Source organism: Ranitomeya imitator, chromosome 9, assembly GCF_032444005.1.
Source record: "Ranitomeya imitator isolate aRanImi1 chromosome 9, aRanImi1.pri, whole genome shotgun sequence".
Lineage (NCBI taxonomy): Eukaryota > Metazoa > Chordata > Amphibia > Anura > Dendrobatidae > Ranitomeya > Ranitomeya imitator.
Window position 1 is genome coordinate 150697843 of NC_091290.1, and position 26196 is coordinate 150724038.

Genomic DNA, 26196 nt, shown 5'->3' on the forward strand with positions numbered 1-26196 from the left:
GGGCCGCGGGCGGGTCATCGTGTCAGCGCTGGGGCGCCAGCCGATCACTTGTAACGGTTTGTGTGTGACGGTGACATAACGGCGAGAAACGGAAGCCCCGGGGACACCGGAGCCCGGACGGGGGGACGGACGGAAGGCCGCGCCTCGTGTTCCTGGGGAGCCGTCTAGTCTGCCACCGTCGGTGCTGTTTGTGTCTCCCTCACACGGTCATCCAGACGGACACCCGCCGGGAGAGGGCGGCAGCGGCTCACCCGCAGCCGGGAGGAGCGTCCGAGCACGGGGAGGCCGGGACTGTCGCGATAGCTCCTGACCTATTACGTTCTTGTCACGATAGGCCCCGCCCCGGAGGCTCCTGGTGAGTGATAGACACGGCACCTTTCCCCATCGGCGACAGCTGAGAGCCTGTCACCGCGGTATATAGAGGTCTGTATCGGTATATAGAGGAATATAAGGGTATATAGAGGTCTGTAGCGGAATATAAGGGTATATAGAGGTCTGTAGCGGAATATAAGGGTATATAGAGGTCTGTAGCGATGTATAGAGGTCTGTAGCGGAATGTAAGGGTCTATAGCGATGTATAGAGGTCTGTAGTGGTATATAGCGGAATATAAGGGTATATAGAGGTCTGTAGCGATGTATAGAGGTCTGTAGTGGTATATAGCGGAATATAAGGGTATATAGAGGTCTGTAGCGATGTATAGAGGTCTGTAGTGGTATATAGCGGAATATAAGGGTATATAGAGGTCTGTAGCGGTGTATAGCGGCATATAAGAGTACATAGAGGTCTGTAGCGGAATGTACGGGTCTATAGCGGTAAGTAGAGGTATAAAGAGGTCTGTAGCGATGTGTAGAGGTCTGTAGCGATGTATAAATGTATAGCAGGATATAAGGGTCTATAACAGTATATAGTGCTATCATGTACAGTGCTTTGTATAATGTACAGTAGTATATAATGTGCAGTGCTGTCTATAATGTGCAGTGCTGTGTAATGTGCAGTGTGATGGATATACAGTGTAATGTGCAGTGTGATGGATATACAGTGTAATGTGCAGTGTGATGGATATACAGTGTAATGTGCAGTGTGATGGATATACAGTGTAATGTGCAGTGTGATATACGGTGTAGTGTACAGTGTGATTGATATACGGTGTAGTGTACAGTGTGATTGATATACGGTGTAGTGTACAGTGTGATGGATATACGGTGTAGTGTACAGTGTGATATACGGTGTAGTGTACAGTGTGATATACGGTGTAGTGTACAGTGTGATTGATATATGGTGTAGTGTACAGTGTGATGGATATACGGTGTAGTGTACAGTGTGATATACGGTGTAGTGTACAGTGTGATATACGGTGTAGTGTACAGTGTGATTGATATATGGTGTAGTGTACAGTGTGATTGATATACAGTGTGATAGATATATGTTGTAATGTACAGTGTGATATACGGTGTAGTGTACAGTGTGATAGATATACGGTGTAATGTACAGTGTGATATACAGTGTAGTGTACAATGTGACAGATATAGTGTGACAGATGTACAGTGTATTGTACGGTGTGACGGATATACAGTGTAATGTACAGTGTGACGGATATACAGTGTAATGTACAGTGTGATGGATATACAGTGTAGTTTACAGTGTGAAAGATATACAGTGTAATGTACAGTGATAGATATACAGTGTAGTGTACAGTGTGATAGATATACAGTGTAATGTACAGAGTGCTATACGGTGTAGTGTACAGTGTGATATACGGTGTAGTGTACAGTGTAATAGATATATGGTGTAATGTACAGTGTGATATACGGTGTAGTGTGACAGATGTACAGTGTGACAGATGTACAGTGTGACAGATGTACAGTGTGACAGATGTACAGTGTGACAGATGTACAGTGTGACTAGTGTACAGTGTGACTAGTGTACAGTGTGATAGATATGCAGTGTAGTGTACAGTGTGATAGATATACAGTGTAATGTACAGAGTGCTATACGGTGTTGTGTACAGTGTGATATACGGTGTAGTGTACAGTGTAATAGATATACGGTGTAATGTACAGTGTGATATACGGTGTAGTGTGACAGATGTACAGTGTGACAGATGTACAGTGTGACAGATGTACAGTGTGACAGATGTACAGTGTGACAGATGTACAGTGTGACTGATGTACAGTGTGATAGATGTGTAGTGTACAGTGTGATAGATATGCAGTGTAGTGTACAGTGTGATAGATATGCAGTGTAGTGTACAGTGTGATAGATATGCAGTGTAGTGTACAGTGTGATAGATATACGGTGTAGTGTACAGTGTGATAGATATGCAGTGTAGTGTACAGTGTGATAGATATACGGTGTAGTGTACAGTGTGATAGATATGCAGTGTAGTGTACAGTGTGATAGATATACGGTGTAGTGTGACAGATGTACAGTGTGACGAATATACAGTGTAAGGTACAGTGTGATTGATATACGATGTAGTGTACAGTGTGACGGATATACAGTGTAGTGTACAGTGTGATAGATATACGGTGTAGTGTACAGTGTGATGGATGTGCAGTGTGATGGATGTGCAGTGTGATGGATGGATGTGCAGTGTGATGGATGGATGTGCAGTGTGATGGATATATACGGTGTAGTGTGCACGGTGATGGATGTACTGTATATCCCCTCTCTTCTCTGTTTCTTCCAGTATCCCCCCCTCTTCTCTGTTTTCCCCCCCAGTATCCCCTCTCTTCTGTTTCCCCCCATTATCCGCTCTCTTCGGTGTCCCCCCTGTATCCCCTCTCTTCTATGTAGCCCCCCAGTATCCCCTCTCTTCTGTTTTCCCCCAGTATCCTCTCTTCTGTGTTCCCCCAGTATCCCCTCTCTTCTGTTTTCCCCCAGTATCCTCTCTTCTGTTTCCCCCAGTATCCCCTCTGTTTTCTTGTTTCCCCCCAGTATCCCCTCTGTTCTGTTTCCCCCCAGTATCCCCTCTCTTCTGTGTTCCCCCCAGTATCCCCTCTCTTCTCTTTCCTCCCATTATCCCCTCTCTTCTGTGTTCCCCCAGTATCCCCTCTCTTCTCTTTCCTCCCATTATCCCCTCTCTTCTGTGTTCCCCCAGTATCCCCTCTCTTCTGTTTCCCCCAGTATCCCCTCTGTTCTGTTTCCCCCCAGTATCCCCTCTCTTCTGTGTTCCCCCAGTATCCCCTCTCTTCTGTTTCCCCTCAGTATCTCCTCTCTTCTATGTAGCCCACCAGTATCCCCTCTGTTTTCTTGTTTCCCCCCAGTATCCCCTCTGTTCTGTTTCCCCCCAGTATCCCCTCTCTTCTGTGTTCCCCCCAGTATCCCCTCTCTTCTCTTTCCTCCCATTATCCCCTCTCTTCTGTGTTCCCCCCCGTATCCCCTCTGTTCTCTTTTTCCCCTCAGTATCTCCTCTCTTCTATGTAGCCCACCAGTATCCCCTCTCTTCTGTGATTTCCATCTTCTTCGTGTGTCGTGTTATTTCTGGTCCCCATATCCCAGTGATATTTTTCTGGGATACCCCTTGTCCCCGCTGTTTGCCCCCATCACCCAGCGGCTGCCCTTGGCCCTCACACCATTCTTTGTCTCCACAGATGTCATGATCGCGGCTTGGTGAGCACCGGACCCATCAGATGGAGCCGTCCCGGTGAGAGCTCCTCCTGGCAGCAGCTCCCGGCCCCGGCGGAGAAGGCGGAGGTGGGCCGCCCCAGAGTAGGAGGCGTTATCTACGTGTATCTCGGAGAGCGCAGGCTCAGACGCCAAGTGTGACGGGGACACCATGGTGGAGAAGCAGCGCTGCCCCTTGCAGAGGGATGGCGTGTACCGCTGGTTCTCCGAGCTCTCCTCCTCCCAGCGCATGGAGTTTCTGTGTGGCCTTCTGGATCTTTGTCTCCCTCTGGAGCTGCGCTTCTTGGGCTCTTGCTTGGAGGACCTTGCCCGCAAAGACTATCACTCACTGCGGGACTCTGAGATCAAGGCTAACAACCCAGCCGACCTGGGCGGCCTCACCAATCTGGCGGATGAGGTGGTGCGCAGCAAACTACTGGTGTCCCTGGCGCTGCTGGCCTCTGACAACCGAGAGGCAGCAGGCGTGCTGTGCCGGACCCTCACCCACATCGACTCCATCATTAATAACCTGGGCCTGCAGCTCAACGAGGGCCGCACGGGGGATGAGTTCCTGCTGCTCTTTACCATGGCCACCAACCATCCGGCCTTCAGCTTCCATCAAAAGCAGCTGCTGCGCAAAGAGCTGGCCCACATCCAGGGGAGGCACGGTACCGGTGCAGGACCCCCGACTGTGCCCACCACTACCACCACCACTGTCAGCAGCAGCAAGGGCTGCATCAAGGTACGTGCCATCCTGGCCTCCTGTCTCTGCCCTCCTGGCACTGTTTCTGCCTAGCAGTCCCCTTGGCCACCGTTTGGCTGCCTGCTGCTTTGTCCCTATGGCTGCTTTATCCTGCCTGGCCTCCTCTTCCTCTCCGCTGTCTCTTAGGCCATATGTTTGCCCCCGGGCTGCTCTGTTCCCTGGCCCCTTGGCCCAGTCAGGCTTTTGCCGGCCTCCTCCTAGGCAGTGGCCTTATTTACAGGGGTTCAGCATGAGCCCAGATGTCGTGTGAGGACAGGGCCTGTCATTGGCGTTACCTTCAGTGGATTCCTGTGCGATGGTCACTTGTGTGCCACCTGCTTGCCTTGGTGAAGGAGGAGGCCACGATCCCTGTGTGCCCGGCTTTTCAGGGAAATGTCACTGCCTTGGCAATCAGACGCTGCCTTCTATACATAGCATTGGGGGATGTGCCAGCAGGTATGAAGGAATAATGGCCGACCAACAATACGGGAGAGTCCCCTTTTAAAGGTTTTTTTTTTCCCTTGCTTGACATGTGAGTGTAAAGATTGATTGCATGTGTGTCGAGCCCGAGCTCCTGCAGAGCCAGTCACTGCTAGGACTACCGGGGCTTATCGGGACACGTATATATATAAGCCCCCCACCGCCTGGTGTTCTGAAGGTTCATATAAATAAAGTTTATTCAGGGTGTAATCAAAGTTTTCACAACTTTCTAGTAAAGTGTCAGTTTTCCACTTGTTCCAATTGTTTCCAGTCTCAGTGGCCCGATCCAGTGTACGTCCTATACAGGCTCTGTTCACACCTGCGGTATTCGCTTAGGGATGACACAGGCAGAAACATAATGACTCCGTGCAGGATCATTCATAAGAGAACAGAAACGTCTTATAGTGTCTAATGTTTGGCTGCAATCCCTGTTTTTAAATGGACCCAAATTATCTGCATAACTTTTCGGTCCAGCCGTAAAAAGTGATTTCAACTGGATCAGTGGGAAACAGATCATAGCGGATGGTGATCTATGTCGTCCTCTTTAAAAAGAAAAAAAAAGTGAGGGTTTCAGCTAGTTACCCGGCTGCTCTCAGACTGCAGCGGTGGCTGGTAACCTTGACAACGAATTTATAAGTCCCTCAATTCTATAGAACATGGAAGACGTTTAATAACCGGTAATTGCATAGTTGCTTATTTTTACAAGCACTTTTGCCCATTATTGAAGACTAGATGGAGGCCCGATTCTAACGCATCAGGTATTCTAGAATATGTATGTAGTTTATTTATGAAGATTTAAGAATAATGCAATGAATACTCAGGATTTTCCCGGTAAAATATATTCATTATCATTACATTTTATTGCTCATAGAACTTAATACAACTGAACGAAATTATTAAACACATCATCAAAATATATAAACCATTACATGAATATCTAACTGTATTTACATAAATCATCGGACGAAAGAAGTACGTGGACACTATAATATATTAACAATATCAACCCAAAAATATTATTGTACACCGCATTGACTGAACTTGTTCAGTAAACGTGACTGAACTACGTGGCACTGTGACGAGACAACCCATATATATTGGAATGTTATTTATTGGACAATTCCTTTAAGCATTCCAATAGGAGAACCTAAACGGCGATGTTTTATCTTTCTAGTTGTCGCCATGAACTGCTCTGCAGCCGCCTAATGCCAGCGACGGTTTACAGTGGATTGTCCTGGGTGATGTTCTGTATCTGCTTTGTCTTACAGATGACCCCAAGAACAGAGACCCCGACCAGCAGCATTGGGAACAGCCTAGCAAATGCACTGCACACCTCCGCACATTCCATAGACGACCCCATACCCAAGAGGCCTTCCGGAAAGCACTCCAAAGGTAAGACGGCGTCGTGTGAGACTGGCAGCAGCCTCCACGCCAGGCACTTATATACTTGGGGCAGCACGGTGGCGCAGTGGTTAGCACAGCAGCCTTGCAGCGCTGGAGTCCTGGGTTCAAGCCCCACGAAGGACAACATCTGCAAAGAGTTTGTATGTTCTCTCCGTGTTTGCGTGGGTTTCCTCCGGGTACTCCGGTTTCCTCCCACATTCCAAAGACATACTGATAGGGAACCTAGATTGTGAGCCCCAACGGGGACAGGGATGAAAATGTGTGCAAACTGTAAAGCGCTGCGTAATATGTTAGCGCTATATAAAAATAAAGATTATTATTATTATACTTGGGGAATCCTGTTTGTGGACCCTTCTATCCACCATGCTTTACATACCAGCCGCCCCGGTGTCCTGATACATTGTAGGGTGTGTAGTGGGTCTGTGGACCCTTCTATCCACCATGCTTTACATACCTGCCACCCCGGTGTCCTGATACATTGTAGGGTGTGTAGTGGGTCTGTGGACCCTTCTATCCACCATACTTTACATACCTGCCGCCCTGGTGTCCTGATACATTGTAGGGTGTGTAGTGGGTCTGTGGTCCCTTCTATCCACCATGCTTTACATACCGGCCGCCCCGGTGTCCTGATACATTGTAGGGTGTGTAGTGGGTCTGTGGACCCTTCTATCCACCATGCTTTACATACCGGCCGCCCCGGTGTCCTGATACATTGTAGGGTGTGTAGTGGGTCTGTGGTCCCTTCTATCCACCATGCTTTACATACCAGCCGCCCTGGTGTCCTGATACATTGTAGGGTGTGTAGTGGGTCTGTGGTCCCTTCTATCCACCATGCTTTACATACCGCCCTGGTGTCCTGATACATTGTAGGGTGTGTAGTGGGTCTGTGGACCCTTCTATCCACCATGCTTTACATACCAGCCGCCCCGGTGTCCTGATACATTGTAGGGTGTGTAGTGGGTCTGTGGACCCTTCTATTCACCATGCTTTACATACCAGCCGCCCCGGTGTCCTGATACATTGTAGGGTGTGTAGTGGGTCTGTGGACCCTTCTATCCACCATGCTTTACATACCTGCCACCCCGGTGTCCTGATACATTGTAGGGTGTGTAGTGGGTCTGTGGTCCCTTCTATCCACCATGCTTTACATACCTGCCGCCCCGGTGTCCTGATACATTGTAGGGTGTGTAGTGGGTCTGTGGTCCCTTCTATCCACCATGCTTTACATACCAGCCGCCCTGGTGTCCTGATACATTGTAGGGTGTGTAGTGGGTCTGTGGTCCCTTCTATCCACCATGCTTTACATACCGCCCTGGTGTCCTGATACATTGTAGGGTGTGTAGTGGGTCTGTGGACCCTTCTATCCACCATGCTTTACATACCAGCCGCCCCGGTGTCCTGATACATTGTAGGGTGTGTAGTGGGTCTGTGGACCCTTCTATTCACCATGCTTTACATACCAGCCGCCCCGGTGTCCTGATACATTGTAGGGTGTGTAGTGGGTCTGTGGACCCTTCTATCCACCATGCTTTACATACCTGCCACCCCGGTGTCCTGATACATTGTAGGGTGTGTAGTGGGTCTGTGGTCCCTTCTATCCACCATGCTTTACATACCTGCCGCCCCGGTGTCCTGATACATTGTAGGGTATGTAGTGGGTCTGTGGTCCCTTCTATCCACCATGCTTTACATACCGCCCTGGTGTCCTGATACATTGTAGGGTGTGTAGTGGGTCTGTGGTCCCTTCTATCCACCATGCTTTACATACCAGCCGCCCCGGTGTCCTGATACATTGTAGGGTGTGTAGTGGGTCTGTGGACCCTTCTATTCACCATGCTTTACATACCAGCCGCCCCGGTGTCCTGATACATTGTAGGGTGTGTAGTGGGTCTGTGGACCCTTCTATCCACCATGCTTTACATACCTGCCACCCCGGTGTCCTGATACATTGTAGGGTGTGTAGTGGGTCTGTGGACCCTTCTATTCACCATGCTTTACATACCAGCCGCCCTGGTGTCCTGATACATTGTAGGGTGTGTAGTGGGTCTGTGGACCCTTCTATCCACCATGCTTTACATACCTGCCGCCCCGGTGTCCTGATACATTGTAGGGTATGTAGTGGGTCTGTGGTCCCTTCTATCCACCATGCTTTACATACCGGCCTCCCCGGTGTCCTGATACATTGTAGGGTGTGTAGTGGGTCTGTGGTCCCTTCTATCCACCATGCTTTACATACCTGCCGCCCCGGTGTCCTGATACATTGTAGGGTATGTAGTGGGTCTGTGGTCCCTTCTATCCACCATGCTTTACATACCTGCCACCCCGGTGTCCTGATACATTGTAGGGTGTGTAGTGGGTCTGTGGTCCCTTCTATCCACCATACTTTACATACCTGCCGCCCCGGTGTCCTGATACATTGTAGGGTGTGTAGTGGGTCTGTGGACCCTTCTATCCACCATGCTTTACATACCGGCCGCCCCGGTGTCCTGATACATTGTAGGGTGTGTAGTGGGTCTGTGGTCCCTTCTATCCACCATGCTTTACATACCGGCCGCCCCGGTGTCCTGATACATTGTAGGGTGTGTAGTGGGTCTGTGGACCCTTCTATCCACCATGCTTTACATACGGGCCGCCCCGGTGTCCTGATACATTGTAGGGTATGTAGTGGGTCTGTGGACCCTTCTATCCACCATGCTTTACATACCTGCCGCCCCGGTGTCCTGATACATTGTAGGGTGTGTAGTGGGTCTGTGGACCCTTCTATCCACCATGCTTTACATACCTGCCGCCCCGGTGTCCTGATACATTGTAGGGTGTGTAGTGGGTCTGTGGACCCTTCTATCCACCATGCTTTACATACCGGCCGCCCCGGTGTCCTGATACATTGTAGGGTGTGTAGTGGGTCTGTGGACCCTTCTATCCACCATACTTTACATACCGGCCTCCCCGGTGTCCTGATACATTGTAGGGTGTGTAGTGGGTCTGTGGACCCTTCTATCCACCATGCTTTACATACCGGCCTCCCCGGTGTCCTGATACATTGTAGGGTGTGTAGTGGGTCTGTGGACCCTTCTATCCACCATGCTTTACATACCGGCCGCCCCGGTGTCCTGATACATTGTAGGGTATGTAGTGGGTCTGTGGACCCTTCTATCCACCATGCTTTACATACCTGCCACCCCGGTGTCCTGATACATTGTAGGGTGTGTAGTGGGTCTGTGGACCCTTCTATCCACCATGCTTTACATACCGGCCTCCCCGGTGTCCTGATACATTGTAGGGTATGTAGTGGGTCTGTGGACCCTTCTATCCACCATGCTTTACATACCTGCCGCCCCGGTGTCCTGATACATTGTAGGGTGTGTAGTGGGTCTGTGGACCCTTCTATCCACCATGCTTTACATACCTGCCGCCCCGGTGTCCTGATACATTGTAGGGTGTGTAGTGGGTCTGTGGACCCTTCTATCCACCATGCTTTACATACCTGCCGCCCCGGTGTCCTGATACATTGTAGGGTGTGTAGTGGGTCTGTGGACCCTTCTATCCACCATACTTTACATACCGGCCTCCCCGGTGTCCTGATACATTGTAGGGTGTGTAGTGGGTCTGTGGACCCTTCTATCCACCATGCTTTACATACCTGCCACCCCGGTGTCCTGATACATTGTAGGGTGTGTAGTGGGTCTGTGGACCCTTCTATTCACCATGCTTTACATACCGGCCTCCCCGGTGTCCTGATACATTGTAGGGTGTGTAGTGGGTCTGTGGACCCTTCTATCCACCATGCTTTACATACCGGCCGCCCCGGTGTCCTGATACATTGTAGGGTGTGTAGTGGGTCTGTGGACCCTTCTATCCACCATGCTTTACATACTGGCCGCCCCGGTGTCCTGATACATTGTAGGGTGTGTAGTGGGTCTGTGGACCCTTCTATCCACCATGCTTTACATACCTGCCGCCCCGGTGTCCTGATACATTGTAGGGTGTGTAGTGGGTCTGTGGACCCTTCTATCCACCATGCTTTACATACCGGCCTCCCCGGTGTCCTGATACATTGTAGGGTGTGTAGTGGGTCTGTGGACCCTTCTATCCACCATACTTTACATACCTGCCGCCCCGGTGTCCTGATACAATGTAGGGTGTGTAGTGGGTCTGTGGACCCTTCTATCCACCATACTTTACATACCGGCCTCCCCGGTGTCCTGATACATTTTAGGGTATGAACTCCTCTGATCGGGGCGAGGACAGTGGGAACGTGTCGTTCTCCCGCACTGATAACACCGCCATGTAGCGCTTGTGTCTGGACTTGCTGCTATAGTTTTTCCTCTTTCCAGCTCTCTTTTTGCCTCGGGACATTTCTTTCTTGGTGGTTTTGTTAGTTTTGTTGTGCTGCGATGTTCACACCCATGGAGACGTCCTGATGACAGGTTTTACCCTGGACGTGGAGTATACGGTGCCGCCGTGTGTCGCCTACTGTGGACGCTCGCGTGGCATCAGGGGTCTCCAGTCATCATAGAAAGTGAGCGACACGCTATTGTGTATGGGGGAGATATAGACCTCTAATCATAGGCCCAACTGGAAGTGAATATTGGGGTCACCCATTTACTCTCAGATTTTGGAGTTCTTCTGTGTGGGCCGGGGGTCCCTCTCTGTGACGCCCCCGCCTCGGCACATGGACGTCGCCGTGTCTTACTTCTGATCTTGGGTTCTCTGTTATCTGATCTCCGCAGAGCGTTATCGTAGATCGCAGATTCAAGCCAAGGCATGCGGCCCCGACAGCTGCGCGGACCCTTAATCTGCTATGTGGACAGGTTAACTCTCTTACTGCTGGAGGGAGCTCTGCGCCACCATGATGATGGAGGAAAGAGGAGTAGTATTCTGTATGATCAGGTTGTCGGACGGCCGCCATTGCCCCGAATGTTTCCGCAGCAGCTGCTGTACGGAGCGAGCGGTGGATCTGTATGAAGGGGCTCCAGACATCCCCGCTGCGTACCATTATGGTGGGAGAAGAAGCTTCTGCCTGTACAGAATGAAGCTGAAAGTTGACATTTTTTTGTCGAGCCTGTAGACCCCCCCGACCCTCCCCCACGAGCAGTGTAATGCTGAGCTCTGAGGCGGCCAATTGAGCAGACTTGCTTCCATCCAATTTCTGCTGGAAATGCTTATTTTGTGCCGTTCCCGCGGCCGACTCCCGCCTCGTCCTGGTTATTTGTCCGACATTATGCTGATTTAGCATTAAAAGAAATTACAGCTGTGCTCTGGGGCTGGGGGGATTCCTTCTATGCCGCAGCACAAAAACTCAACAGGAAGTACGGCGACGAGATGTGACCACGGCCGTACTATGGGGTGCGACGCGCGGCCGTCCTACGGGGTGTGACGCGCGGCCGTCCTACGGGGTGTGACGCGCGGCCGTCCTACGGGGTGTGACGCGCGGCCGTCCTACGGGGTGTGACGCGCGGCCGTCCTACGGGGTGTGACGCACATTTGTGCTCAAAAGTTTACAGAATTTTGCTTTCTTGGCCTTTTTTCAGAGAATATGAATAACAACACCAAAACTTTTTCTCCATTCATGGTGAGTGGTTGGGTGAAGCCATTTATTGTTTTCTCTTTTTAAATCATAATGACAACCCAAAACATCCAAATGACCCTGAGCAAAAGTTCACATCCCCCATTTTTTAATGCCGTGTATTGCCCCCTCTAACATTAATGACAGTTTGAAGTCTTTTGTGGTAGTTGTGGATGAGGTTCTTTATTTTCTCAGATGGTAAAGCTGCCCACTCTTCTTGGCATGAAGCCCCCAGTTCCTGTAAATTCCTGGTCTGTCTAGCATTAACTCTGCGCTTGAGATCTCCCCAGAGTGATATTGAGGTCAGGAGACTGAGATGGCCACTCCAGAACCTTCACTTTGTTCTGCTGTAGCCAATGACAGGACGACTTGACCTTGTGTTTTGGATTGTTGTCATTTTGGAACGTCCAAGTACGTCCCATGCGCAGCTTCCGGGCTGATGAGTGCAAATTTGCCTCCAGTATTTGCTGATAATGCACTTCATTAACTTTTCTTCAACTTTGACCAAGTTTCCTGTGTTTTTGTAGCTCACACATCCTCAAAACATCAGCGATCCACCTCCATGCTTTACAGTAGGAATGGTGTTCTTTTCATCATAAGCCTTGTTGACCTCTCTCCAATTGTAACGCTTTTGGTTGTGGCCAAAATGTTCAATTTTGGTCTCCTCTCTCCAAAAGACCTTGTTCCAGAAGTTTTGAGGCTTGTGTCTGTAATGTTTTGCATATTGTAGGCAAGATACTTTGTGGCATTTGCACAGTAATGGCTTTCTTCTGGTGACTCGACCATGCAGCCCATTTTTCTTCAAGTGCCTTCTTATTGTACATCTTGAAACATCCACACCGCCAGTTTTCAGACAGTCCAGTGTTTCAGCTGATGTTATTTGTGGGTTTTTCTTTGCATCCCGAACAATTTTCCTGGCAGTTGTGGACGACCTTTTTGTTTTTCTACCTGACCGTGGTTTTGTTTTTACAGAGCCCCTGATTTTCCATTTGTTAATCACAGTGTGAACGCTGCTGATTGGCATTATCAATTCCTTGGATATTTTTTTGAATCCCTTTCCTGTTTTGTGCAGTTCAACTACCTTTTTCCTGTAGATCCGATGACCATTCTTTTGCTTTCCCCATGACTCATAATCCAGAAACATCAGTGGCTGGATGAAAGATGCAAGAGTCTGTCTGGATCCCAGAAACGGACTCGGCTTTTATGCACACACTGATTACAGGTACACAGGTCACAGGTGAGGATGTTACCTTTAGTCGCCATTCACTCCCTTTTGTGTCAACTTCTGTGAATGTTATCAGGCCAAAATCACCAGGAGATGTCAACTTTTGATCAGGGTCATTTTGATGATTTGGGTTGTCATTATGATTAAAAAGAGAGACACAGTAGTCTGACAATAAATGGCTTCACCCAACTACTGACCATGAGTGGAGAAAAAGTTTTGGTGTTTTCATTCTTATTCTCTGAAAAAAAGTCAAGAAAGCAAAAATTCTGCCGGGGTATGTAGACTTTTGAGCACAACTGTATGTGCGTACTGCGGGGTGTGATGCGTGGCCGTAGGAGCTGGAGATGGGGACACCGCCATAGTTGCATGGCTTTTTGCTGGCGTGTGAGATCAGCAGTGTGGACGGCAGGGCGCCGCTTCTCTGAGGTCTAGACGATGGCGGAGTGGAATTTCTATGGATCATCACATCTGGCGGCGCGGCCTCCGTCCCGGGGATGATTCATGGCTGGCGCTGCAGCAGATGGAAGCGTTTCCCTCCCCGAGTTCTGTACGGAAACCATGTGCCGGCACAGTGGACACTTTCTTTGATCTGCATTTGCTGACGTCGGCTGTTCTCTGCGGCCGCTGCGCTCTGCCGGCGGAGCTGCGTGCCCGGGGGGGCGCTCACGTGCAGGGTCTCTGCTCCTCTGCCGGAGTCACCATCACCATTGTGTCTGGATCACTGGTTCTTTCCATCTAGAAAAAAACTCCCGACAATGAAAAGTGCGAATGCGGCAAATGTCTAGTGTGTGGCCGGAGGGCGAGCTGCCAATCACTGCGTCCCTATGGTAACAGCCACCCAGCTTTCCCAGACTCCTGAAAGCCAGATGGCACCTAGCAGACGTACGATGGACTATCCTGACAGTATTGGGTCTGGTGGCTGATAGCAGGGAACGGTAGGGTGCTCCAGATTGCTGGACTCTCGCTGTATTCATGGCTAGTGATGTCTGTTCCTACGCACTTCATGGGGGGTGCAGAGCCCCTAATCCACGTCCGCCCTGTTCACTGCTTGTGGCGCCGTCATCTCAGCGACTATTCACAGTTGAGCAGAGGGCGAGTGTTCTGCCGTCACCCAGGACCCTCAAAGGCGTCCGCCACATCCGAGAAGGATCAGTCTGTGGTGGATGATTGTGCGCTGAATCCGGGGGACCTGAGAGGTTACGGGGCGAAACCTGATATTACGTATTCAGTGCAGCTAAGACCCCCATAACCCTGACTGCGAGGGGCCGCGGGGGCCAGGACTTTTGTGACCAATGCAGTGTAAATCACCTATAAGAGCTTGTCTCTTGGAGTCATTTTTTTTATTTATTTTATTTTAGTGAATGTTGAAAAAATTGAACTTAAAGGTTTGCCGCACAAGAAGGACAAAAACGCAAACTGCTGCTTTGAGGTAAGTGGTGAAGGCCGAGCCCGAAGGGTTAAATCGCATGTATTAAGAAGTGCAAAAAAGTTGTTAAAGCGCCCCCCTCTGGTGTTACGCAGTAGTTATAGTGCCCCCTGGTGTTATATACTAGTTATGGGGCCCCCTGGTGTTACACAGTAGTTATAGTGCTCCCTGGTGTTACACAGTAGTTATGGGGCCCCCTGGTGTTACACAGTAGTTATAGTGCCCCCTGGTGTTACGCAGTAGTTATAGTGCCCCCTGGTGTTATATACTAGTTATGGTGCCCCCTGGTGTTACACAGTAGTTATGGGGCCCCCTGGTGTTACACAGTAGTTATGGGGCCCCCTGGTGTTACACAGTAGTTATAGTGCCCCCTGGTGTTACGCAGTAGTTATAGTGCCCCCTGGTGTTACACAGTAGTTATGGTGCCCCCTGGTGTTACACAGTAGTTATAGTGCTCCCTGGTGTTACACAGTAGTTATGGGGCCCCCTGGTGTTACACAGTAGTTATAGTGCCCCCTGGTGTTACGCAGTAGTTATAGTGCCCCCTGGTGTTATATACTAGTTATGGTGCCCCCTGGTGTTACACAGTAGTTATAGTGCTCCCTGGTGTTACACAGTAGTTATAGTGCCCCCTGGTGTTATATACTAGTTATGGTGCCCCCTGGTGTTACACAGTAGTTATAGTGCCCCCTGGTGTTATATACTAGTTATGGGGCCCCCTGGTGTTACACAGTAGTTATAGTGCCCCCTGGTGTTACACAGTAGTTATGGGGCCCCCTGGTGTTACACAGTAGTTATAGTTCCCCCTGGTGTTATATACTAGTTATGGTGCCCCCTGGTGTTACACAGTAGTTATAGTTCCCCCTGGTGTTATATACTAGTTATAGTGCTCCCTGGTGTTACACAGTAGTTATAGTGCTCCCTGGTGTTACACAGTAGTTATGGGGCCCCCTGGTGTTACACAGTAGTTATAGTGCCCCCTGGTGTTACGCAGTAGTTATAGTGCCCCCTGGTGTTACACAGTAGTTATAGTGCCCCCTGGTGTTATATACTAGTTATGGGGCCCCCTGGTGTTACACAGTAGTTATAGTGCCCCCTGGTGTTATATACTAGTTATAGTGCTCCCTGGTGTTACACAGTAGTTATGGGGCCCCCTGGTGTTACACAGTAGTTATAGTGCCCCCTGGTGTTACGCAGTAGTTATAGTGCCCCCTGGTGTTACACAGTAGTTATAGTGCCCCCTGGTGTTACGCAGTAGTTATAGTGCCCCCTGGTGTTACACAGTAGTTATAGTGCCCCCTGGTGTTACGCAGTAGTTATAGTGCTCCCTGGTGTTACACAGTAGTTATAGTGCCCCCTGGTGTTACGCAGTAGTTATAGTGCCCCCTGGTGTTACACAGTAGTTATAGTGCCCCCTGGTGTTATATACTAGTTATGGGGCCCCCTGGTGTTACACAGTAGTTATAGTGCTCCCTGGTGTTACACAGTAGTTATGGGGCCCCCTGGTGTTACACAGTAGTTATAGTGCTCCCTGGTGTTACACAGTAGTTATGGGGCCCCCTGGTGTTACGCAGTAGTTATAGTGCCCCCTGGTGTTACGCAGTAGTTATAGTGCCCCCTGGTGTTATATACTAGTTATGGGGCCCCCTGGTGTTACACAGTAGTTATGGGGCCCCCTGGTGTTACACAGTAGTTATGGTGCCCCCTGGTGTTACACAGTAGTTATGGGGCCCCCTGGTGTTACACAGTAGTTATAGTGCCCCCTGGTGTTATATACTAGTTATGGCGCCCCCTGGTGTTATATACTAGTTATGGTGCCCCCTGGTGTTACACAGTAGTTATAGTGCTCCCTGGTGTTACACAGTAGTTATGGTGCCCCCTGGTGTTACACAGTAGTTATAGTGCCCCCTGGTGTTACACAGTAGTTATGGTGCCCCCTGGTGTTATATACTAGTTATGGTGCCCCCTGGTGTTACACAGTAGTTATAGTGCTCCCTGGTGTTACACAGTAGTTATGGTGCCCCCTGGTGTTACACAGTAGTTATAGTGCCCCCTGGTGTTACACAGTAGTTATAGTGCCCCCTGGTGTTACGCAGTAGTTATAGTGCCCCCTAGTGTTATATACTAGTTATGGGGCCCCCTGGTGTTACACAGTAGTTATAGTGCCCCCTGGTGTTATATACTAGTTATGGGGCCCCCTGGTGTTACACAGTAGTTATAGTGCCCCCTGGTGTTACACAGTAGTTATGGTGCCCCCTGGTGTTACACAGTAGTTATAGTGCCCCCTGGTGTTATATACTAGTTATGGGACCCCCTGGTGTTACACAGTAGTTATAGTGCTCCCTGGTGTTATATACTAGTTATGGGGCCCCCTGGTGTTACACAGTAGTTATAGTGCCCCCTGGTGTTATATACTAGTTATGGGGCCCCCTGGTGTTACACAGTAGTTATAGTGCCCCCTGGTGTTACACAGTAGTTATGGTGCCCCCTGGTGTTACACAGTAGTTATAGTGCCCCCTGGTGTTATATACTAGTTATGGCGCCCCCTGGTATTGCATAGTAGTTATGGCGTTTGACCCTCAACTTGTTTCATATATCGGCATTAGCAAGTTGTTGGGGACATACCTGCTGACTGTTTCCCTTTAAAGGAATTTGACTAAAGCAGATGATGTTTTTTAAGGTAACACAATGTAGTAATGTGTTGGGGTGACCATTGCCCATAGGGCAGTGTCCCTCAGTATGGGGATGTATATGATGACGCCTCTCTGATGATTGCAGGAAGTGTCCGATTCTTGCTTTTTCACTTCGATTTTCCAGTAAAGTTACACGTGAATGTTTCATGTCATTGTCTACTTACTTTAGGTATTTTGGTCCGATTCCTCGGTGTCGCTGGTCTCCAAATCTTGCTCTGAAGTTACAGAGCTCATTTCTAAGGTATGAAAGCAGTGATGATGGGAATGACAGCGGCCCCAGCGGCTGCACATGGGGTGTGTGGTGAGGGTACAGCTCACCGACCGTCCTGCAGGACTGCTTTGTGGGGTGTTCCCGGTATACGGCGGGTCTTGTGGGGTGTTCCCGGTATACGGAGGGTCTTGTGGGCTGTTCCCGGTATACGGTGGGTCTTGTGGGGTGTTCCCGGTATACGGCGGGTCTTGTGGGGTGTTCGCGGTATACAGTGGGTCTTGTGGGGTGTTCCCTGTATACGGTGGGTCTTGTGGGGTGTTCCTGGTATACGGCGGGTCTTGTGGGGTGTTCCCGGTATACGGCAGGTCTTATGGGGTGTTCCCGGTATACTGCGGGTCTTGTGGGGTGTTCCCGGTATACGGCGGGTCTTGTGGGATGTTCCCGGTATACGGCGGGTCTTGTGGGGTATTCCTAGTATACGGCGGGTCTTGTGGGGTGTTCCCGGTATACGGCAGGTCTTGTGGGGTGTTCCTGGTATACGGCAGGTCTTGTGGGATGTTCCCGGTATACGGCAGGTCTTGTGGGGTGTTCCCGGTATACGGCGGGTCTTGTGGGGTATTCCTAGTATATAGCATGTCTTGTGGGGTGTTCCCGGTATACGGTGGGTCTTGTGGGATGTTCTCGGTATACGGCGGGTCTTGTGGGATGTTCTCGGTATACAGCAGGTCTTATGGGGTGTTCCCGGTATACTGCGGGTCTTGTGGGGTGTTCCTGGTATACGGTGGGTCTTGTGGGGTGTTCCCGGTATACGGCAGGTCTTGTGGGGTATTCCTAGTATACGGCATGTCTTGTGGGGTGTTCCTGGTATACGGCAGGTCTTGTGGGGTGTTCCCGGTATATGACATGTCTTGTGGGGTGTTCCTGGTATACGGCAGGTCTTGTGGGATGTTCCCGGTATATGGCGGGTCTTGTGGGGTGTTCCCGGTATACGGCGGGTCTTGTGGGGTGTTCCTGGTATACGGCGGGTCTTGTGGGGTGTTCCTGGTATACGGCAGGTCTTGTGGGGTGTTCCTGGTGCACGGAGGGTCTTGTGGGGTGTTCCCGGTATACGGCGGGTCTTGTGGGATGTTCCCGGTATACGGCGGGTCTTGTGGGGTGTTCCCGGTATACGGCGGGTCTTGTGGGGTGTTCCCGGTTATTCTCTCAGTATTCTGTGAGTTATTTTTGTGATCCCTGAGCTGAATGACGTCCTGTATTTTGCAGGACGAGCTTCCGTTTTTCTCGATGTCCGTCCCTCCTTCTTAGGCCTTGCAGAGTTGTCGCTGGATCAGGGCCTGTTCTGTTGGTGTGAGGACGACCTGCACAATGTTTGGGGGTCTTCCTGTCGCTGATAATCGGAGTATATAGAGATGAACTGCAAATTGCCTCTTCTGAGAAAAAGAGGACTTAAACTCTATAGCGCCACCTGTTGGAAGTAGCGATCCTACAAGTCCCAATCAACCCTTTAACGAGTCGTGCAATACGGCTTAGGATAAAAGCCAAATCAATATCTCAATTCGCAATTCTCAGAAGAGGCAATTTGCATATTATATTTCCCAGAGGAGCATTGCACGGCGAATAAGCCTCCTTACCTTGACAAGCCAGATGTCACTCTCCATAAGGAGAAACGATACCCCTTAGACCCCAGTCTGGAGATGAACTGTAATATAGGATCCAACGTTGGCCCCTGACTTATGGCTTCTGCACGCGAGCGCCGTGTACACGCTGTAGGAGTCTTCCCTGATTAACTCTTCTGTTTGTGTCCTCGTAGATCTCTCACGTCTTTTCGGAAGATTTGGAGAAATGCATTCCTTACCGTGGGGCCGTGGACTCTTATTCCGTGGACAGACACCTTGTGGATCTGGACTTTGATCACCGGTGCGCTCTTTCACTGCTTGTTTTTCTCCTGTGATTTTCCCTCTCAGCGACGCTCCAATAACTTTTGTGTATTGTGTTCCAGGTGTTTGGGGTCTCTGCCCCCCCATGTATTAAAGAGTGACCTTATAAAGAAATTCTTCAGTACGACATCGAACCATCCACCGCACCAGACCCTGAGTGAGTGTCAGCGGCCATCTCCTTATTGTCCCTTACTGTACAAATCCCTGAATATTGAGGCCTCGTTTCCCACAGGTGCCAGCAACCCATCCCATGTGAAAGTCGGCCCGTCTGTGGGACCCTCTATACGGTACGTAGGTCTGAGCGACTGGAAGTTATTTCCTGTCCGTCACTCGTTTGGTATTAACGGATGTCTCTTGTATTGCAGACCGATATGTGGCGTGGCCGGCGTCCAGTCTTCCCACAGCAGCATTGCCTTGCACCACAGCGGGGCCACCATGAGCATGTCTCCGTGCTCCAGCTCCACTGCGGTGACATACCGGCCTCCAGCAGAGCCCACATCCGGGATACCTGCCAGTGTGCCAAGCCCGCAAACGCAAGAGCAGCAGGACATACTGGAGTGGCTCCGAAAGCTACGCCTGCACAAGTACTACGCAGTATTCAGCCAGCTCTCCATGAAAAAGGTAACCAGCTGCTTCTCCAGACCCCAGTCTTATGTCTGCAGCCGTTCCATACACCAGTCTTATGTCTACAGCCACTCCATACACCGGTCTTATGTCTGCGGCCGCTCCATACACCGGTCTTATGTCTGTGGCCGCTCCAGGCACCGGTCTTATGTCTGCGGCTGCTCCAGGCGCCGGTCTTATGTCTACGGCCACTCCATACACCAGTCTTATGTCTACGGCCACTCCAGACACCGGTCTTATGTCTGCAGCCGTTCCATACACCGGTCTTATGTCTGTGGCCGCTCCAGACCCCGGTCTTATGTCTGCAGCCGCTCCATACACCAGTCTTATGTCTACGGCCACTCCAGACACCGGTCTTATGTCTGCGGCCGCTCCAGGCACCGGTCTTATGTCTACAGCCACTCCAGGCACCGGTCTTATGTCTACGGCCACTCCAGACACCGGTCTTATGTCTGCAGCCGTTCCATACACCGGTCTTATGTCTGCGGCCGCTCCAGGCACCGGTCTTATGTCTGCGGCCACTCCAGACACCGGTCTTATGTCTGCGGCCGCTCCATACACCAGTCTTATGTCTACGGCCACTCCAGACACCGGTCTTATGTCTGCAGACGCTCCAGGCACCGGTCTTATGTCTGCGGCCGCTCCAGGCACCGGTCTTATGTCTGCGGCCACTCCAGACACCGGTCTTATGTCTGCGGCCGCTCCAGGTGCCAGTCTTATGTCTACGGCCACTCCAGGTGCCAGTCTTATGTCTGCTGCCGCTCCAGACCCCGGTCTTATGTCTGCGGCGCTCCAGGTGCCAGTCTTATGTCTACGGCCACTCCAGGTGCCAGTCTTATGTCTGCTGCCGCTCCAGGCACCGGTCTTATGTCTGCGGCCGCTCCAGGTGCCAGTCTTATGTCTGCTGCCCTCCAGGCACCGGTCTTATGTCTGCGGCCACTCCAGGTGCCAGTCTTATGTCTGCTGCCGCTCCAGACCCCGGTCTTATGTCTGCGGCCGCTCCAGGTGCCAGTCTTATGTCTGCTGCCGCTCCAGGCACCGGTCTTATGTCTGCGGCCGCTCCAGGTGCCAGTCTTATGTCTGCTGCCGCTCCAGGCACCGGTCTTATGTCTGCTGCCGCTCCAGACCCCGGTCTTATGTCTGCGGCCGCTCCAGGTGCCAGTCTTATGTCTGCTGCCGCTCCAGGCACCGGTCTTATGTCTGCGGCCACTCCAGGCACCGGTCTTATGTCTGCGGCCACTCCAGGCACCGGTCTTATGTCTGCGGCCGCTCCAGGCACCGGTCTTATGTCTGCGGCCGCTCCAGACCCCGGTCTTATGTCTGCGGCCGCTCCAGGCACCGGTCTTATGTCTGCTGCCGCTCCAGGTGCCAGTCTTATGTCTGCTGCCGCTCCAGGTACTGGTCTTATGTCTGCGGCCGCTCCAGGCACCGGTCTTATGTCTGCGGCCGCTCCAGGTGCCAGTCTTATGTCTGCTGCCGCTCCAGGCACCGGTCTTATGTCTGCAGCCACTCCAGGTGCCAGTCTTATGTCTGTTGCCTTACAATTTTTTGCACTCTACCTAGTTTGCCAGAAAGCATGACCTATGTGCCAGCTGTAGCACACATGACCACCCCTGCTTTATGGACATACTATTAGGGGTGTCTGACCTATGGGATCCCCGCCAATCCTGAAAATGTTCACTTGCATGGAGCAATCGTGCATATTTCCCGTGCAGAGAGCGGCCAGGAGTTCTGCTCCGCAGGGAAAGACTTCTACAGAACTGCAGCCCCTTCTGTCTCCACATTGCTGGGGGTCCAAGAGGTCTGACCTCCACTGATTACAAAGGGATGGTCTGGCGATACCATTACATTATTCCATGGAGAGTTATGCCTGGATCATCTCTAGTCAGTCTCCATTAATTGCTCGATGGTCACCTCCTCCCTGCCCATTGGAGCTAAGGACATGCTCACGTGATTTACATGGGTCTGCCGATAATATCCCACACTTATATATGTGCTGCTTCTGTCTCCACAGTTCTTGAGTCTCACCGAAGAAGACTTGAACAAGTTTGAGTCCCTCACGATGGGAGCGAAAAAGAAGCTGAAAACTCAGCTGGAGCTGGAGAAGTGAGTGCAGCGCCAGCATCCTCGCCTCCGCCACGTTATCCCACGTAACATGCAACCCCTCCACTAGTTACTCTTCACTATTCTCTATTTATGGAAGTAAACTAGTAACAATCGTAGTGAAGGGATCGTGCATTTATCTGACACGAGAGCTATAATCAGTTCCCTTCGGAAAGTTATAGGAAATTAGAAATAATGAAATGAAGGCGACCAGGAAACTAGTGAAAAATGGAAGCTGGCGCTCCTTTCTGGATCTGTTTGTGATATCTGTGCCAAAGGAAGCAGTGGAATAGTGAGAATTTATTTTTTTTGCTGCCCCCCCCCCCCCCCTTTTTTTTTTCTTCACCCATTTGTTATCTTGGTTGCACCTTTTTAAAACTTTTTGTCACTTTCTGTTCAGTATTATGGACGTAGTTAGGCAGCGTCAGTGGTTTACATCCAACTCCTCCTTTGCAACTTTTTACAAAAGTTCCTAAATTTGTGCACAATTACACCCCGGTGTCCTAGTGCAGCACAAAAACATTTTTTTTTACGCAACTTTCTACTCTTAAAGATTCGCAGATAAACTGAACATCTTTGATTTTGCACCAGTTTATGAAGCTTTGTGCTCGCATTTTTATAAATTTGACCCATAAAGGTAGAAGTGACTTAAAATAAACCCTTAATAGTTGAATCGGCCCCAATGTCTGTAGGAAATCCTGGAAAGTTCACGCTCCACCTTCATGATGGACATTGGGTAGATGTGAGATCTCACTGGAGTTTTCTGTGTTCCCTCCATCAGAGAGAAGTCTGAAAAAAGGTGTCTGAATTCAGCATCGTGTGCGTTCACCAGCAGCGGGGTGGCTCGGGTTCCCCCAACCAGTCATGTGGGGCCCGTACACAATGCCCACCGCACCCATTCTCCAGGTAAGGCACCTGTGCTGGCGGAGGCTGCAGGTGCCAGGAAGCCACTGTGCTCCGGCCGCCAGCCTTCCTCCAATGTAATGTCTCACTTTCCTTCTAGAATTGTCCGTAGACGTGGAGCCCGCAGCCTCTCAGATGCCCCTGGAGGGCAGCTCGTCGTCGGACTATTCCAGCTCACCATCGAGCCCAATGGGACTCCAGACCCGGGACGAGAGCTCCGACAGCGCGGAGGAAATGGACAGACGTAAGGAGAACGCAGTCCTTGTCCTAAAGGGACGCTGCCTCGTTTGATCAAAATGATTTTGTTTTAAACAGATTAAAAATGTTATGTTCATTCAGCGACGACGGCCCCAAACACATCAGATACATTACAAACTATTAGGACATGGTGGGACGATCACCGAATGTGTATGGGGTCTCCTGACTCTGACCTGAACTCAGATGTCAGGTGGAAAGAAGGATCCGGCATTCTGAATCTCAATATATTCTGGAGGAGCAATAGGGCAGAGGAGTCTGGAGGGGCAAGAGGGCAGAGGAGTCTGGAGGAGCAAGAGGACAGAGGAGCAAGGGGGCAGAGGGGTCTGGAGGAGCAAGGGGGCAGAGGAGTCTGGAGGAGCAAGGGGGCAGAGGAGTCTGGAGGAGCAAGGGGGCAGAGGAGTCTGGAGGAGCAAGGGGGCAGAGGAGTCTGGAGGAGCAAGGGGGCAGAGGAGTCTGGAGGAGCAAGGGGGCAGAGGAGTCTGGAGGAGCAAGGGGGCAGAGGAGTCTGGAGGAGCAAGGGGGGCAGAGGAGTCTGGAGGAGCAAGGGGGGCAGAGGAGTCTGGAGGAGCAAGGGGGGCAGAGGAGTCTGGAGGAGAAAGGGGGCAGAGGAGTCTGGAGGAGGGTAGAGGAGTGGAGGAGGAGGGCAGAGGAGCCCCGAGGAGGGAGGGGACAGAGGAGTCTATAAGAGGACATAGGACTCTAAGAGGACAGGGAAGTGTCGAGGGCACAGAGGTCTCTGGAGGAGGGGACAGAGGAGTCTATAAGAGGACATAGGACTCTAAGAGGACAGGGAAGTGTCGAGGGCACAGAGGTCTCTGGAGGAAGAGGACAGGATTCTAGAAGAGGACATGGGGCTCTGTGAGAGGACAGGGGGGTGGAGGGCGCAGAGGCCTTGGCAGTGGCCCGTCTCCCTCTCCTATAAGTGGCCTTTCCATGTTTTGGTGCTCGTGGACTCGGCTGCTGACCGCTCTTGTCTTGCAGGTCTGGGACGGCACTCGGACGGCTCGGAGAAGGATAAGTCTGTATTGCTGGTGAATCACTTTACATCGAGTTCCATTCGGCCGACAGCTCAGGTCTTACCAGTGCAGAATGACTGCGGCTCCAGCACTTCGAGCCATCACCCCGCACCTCTGCAGATCGTGGCCGGGGCCCCGCCTCACATGGGCCCTCTGCACCTCATGAACACTTTGCACAAATCAGACCGGGGCAGCACAGAGATTAAGATCCTTCAGTCTTCTCCGCACTCCCTCTTGTCTTCAGAAGACAGGAGTAAAGCTTCGCCCGGATCCAGAAATGGCGTGAAAATAGAGAAGAGCTTTGGAAACATGCTCCTGGATGTGAAGGCTTCCTCCGGCCCTCTGCAGCCCGGGCAGGTACTCTCGATTATTCCTGACAGCAGCCCCATGCAACAGACCGTAAGCTTCGGTGTCCGGACCAAAGTGGGAAATACGCTGTCTGGGGAAAGGACGATGAAGCCAGCTCCCCAGCCGGCCCTAATGGTGGAAAGCAGCACCCCTTCCTCCATGCCATCCACGCCAGTCTTCCACCTGACCCGCACGCCCATGAAGCTTCTTGTGTCCTCGTCGGATTCTTCTGTGGTTGGAAAGATGACTGGCACCAGTGTCTCTCCTGCAATAATAAACCCCAGAAGTGTCCTGTACACCGCCAATACCAAAGTTGCCTTTTCTGCTTTGAGCGGCTTGCCTATTGCCCAATTGCCCGGCAATTTCTGTTCAAACAGCAATGCCACCGCCAGCAACCACAACTCCACGTCATACGGCAATGTGACCAACTTGCCCAGCTGCCCGGTGCCCAGCTCCAGCCCTACCGTCTCCTCCACGTCTGACAACAGCTACTACAGCGGCAGCGGCAATGCACCGACCATGAACATCCAGATTACCAGCCAGACCCCCGGCCACCACCATGCCCACCATCAGCCGCAGCAGCCGCCACAGGCGGGGTGCGCGGTCTGCAGCTCGTGTGGCTGCAGTGGCAGCTGCGGGTCGGCTGGGGTCACCGTCAATTACGGCAACTATTTCCAGCATCAGTTCTCCACCCCGTCGCTGTTCCCCTTCTCCCTCATGCCCTTCAGCCCAGTGTGCAATAACGGGTACATTAACGCCCAGCAATACAACAGCAGCGCTTCCTTCCCAGTAATGCACACGCCGTACAGCAACAGCCTGAACCCGGACTCCATGCTGGCGGCTCAGCCCGGCTTCTCCTTGCCCCCCATGCAGAACTTTATAACTGGCACAGCGGGGTTGTACCAGCCTCAGGGCATGATGGGAACCATTAATGGCGCAACTCACAAGAAGAGCGGGAACATTTCATGCTACAACTGTGGGGTCAGCGGCCACCGCGCTCAGGACTGTAAACAGCCGTCAATGGATTTCAATCAGCAAGGTAACGTACTGCTCGATTTCCCCCCCCCCCCCCCCCACCCCCTACATTCAGTCGGGGGTCTGCAGAGCCGAGCGGGGGGACCCCCAGTGATCAAGATGTTATCCCCTATCCGATTCACAGGGGGCAACTTCTGTCTTAGGTGCAAGCTAGTTAACCCTTCGCGTCATCCTCGGTACAGGTACACCCTGCATGTGAGCTCCAACCAGGCAGCTATCGGGCCCCTGCGTGAAGTTATCAGGGCCCCATGTCTACCATGTTAGATCTATGAAGCCCACGGCATAAAAGATGGCCGGATTCACAATCCATCACCATGCTATGAGGGTATGTGCACACGTTGCGGATTTTGCTGCGGATCTGCCGCTGTTTTCCATGAGTTTACAGTACCATGTAAACCTATGGAAAACAAAATCCGCAGTGCGCATGCTGCGGAAAAAAGACACGTAACATGTTCATTCTTTGTGCGGATTCTGCAGCGGTTTACACCTGCTCCATAATAGGAATCCGCAGGTGGAATCCGCACAAAAACTGCATTTAATCCGCAGGTAAAACGTAGTGCTTTTTACCTGCTGATTTTTCAAAACTGGTGCAGGAAAATCTGCAGAGGTTCCATCTAC

The 26196-nt window shown here is 51.2% G+C and overlaps 1 protein-coding gene across 4 annotated transcripts in view; it reads left to right on the forward strand.

The window, feature by feature from the left end:
* ZCCHC14 (zinc finger CCHC-type containing 14) overlaps window positions 1–26196 on the forward strand; it is a 30504-nt gene continuing 4308 nt past the window's right edge. For all 4 annotated transcript variants that reach the window (XR_011315269.1, XR_011315270.1, XM_069739410.1 and 1 more), the window contains exons 1-13: window positions 1–355; window positions 3595–4349; window positions 6098–6221; window positions 14383–14453; window positions 17313–17384; window positions 19165–19271; window positions 19354–19448; window positions 19524–19578; window positions 19657–19912; window positions 21930–22021; window positions 22800–22924; window positions 23022–23165; window positions 24161–25582. Coding sequence is in view for 2 of the 4 variants with exons in the window: in XM_069739410.1 (XP_069595511.1) it covers window positions 3780–4349; window positions 6098–6221; window positions 14383–14453; window positions 17313–17384; window positions 19165–19271; window positions 19354–19448; window positions 19524–19578; window positions 19657–19912; window positions 21930–22021; window positions 22800–22924; window positions 23022–23165; window positions 24161–25582 (3133 nt within the window). In the remaining 2 variants the exon portion in view is untranslated. The remainder of the gene's footprint in view (window positions 356–3594; window positions 4350–6097; window positions 6222–14382; window positions 14454–17312; window positions 17385–19164; window positions 19272–19353; window positions 19449–19523; window positions 19579–19656; window positions 19913–21929; window positions 22022–22799; window positions 22925–23021; window positions 23166–24160; window positions 25583–26196) is intronic.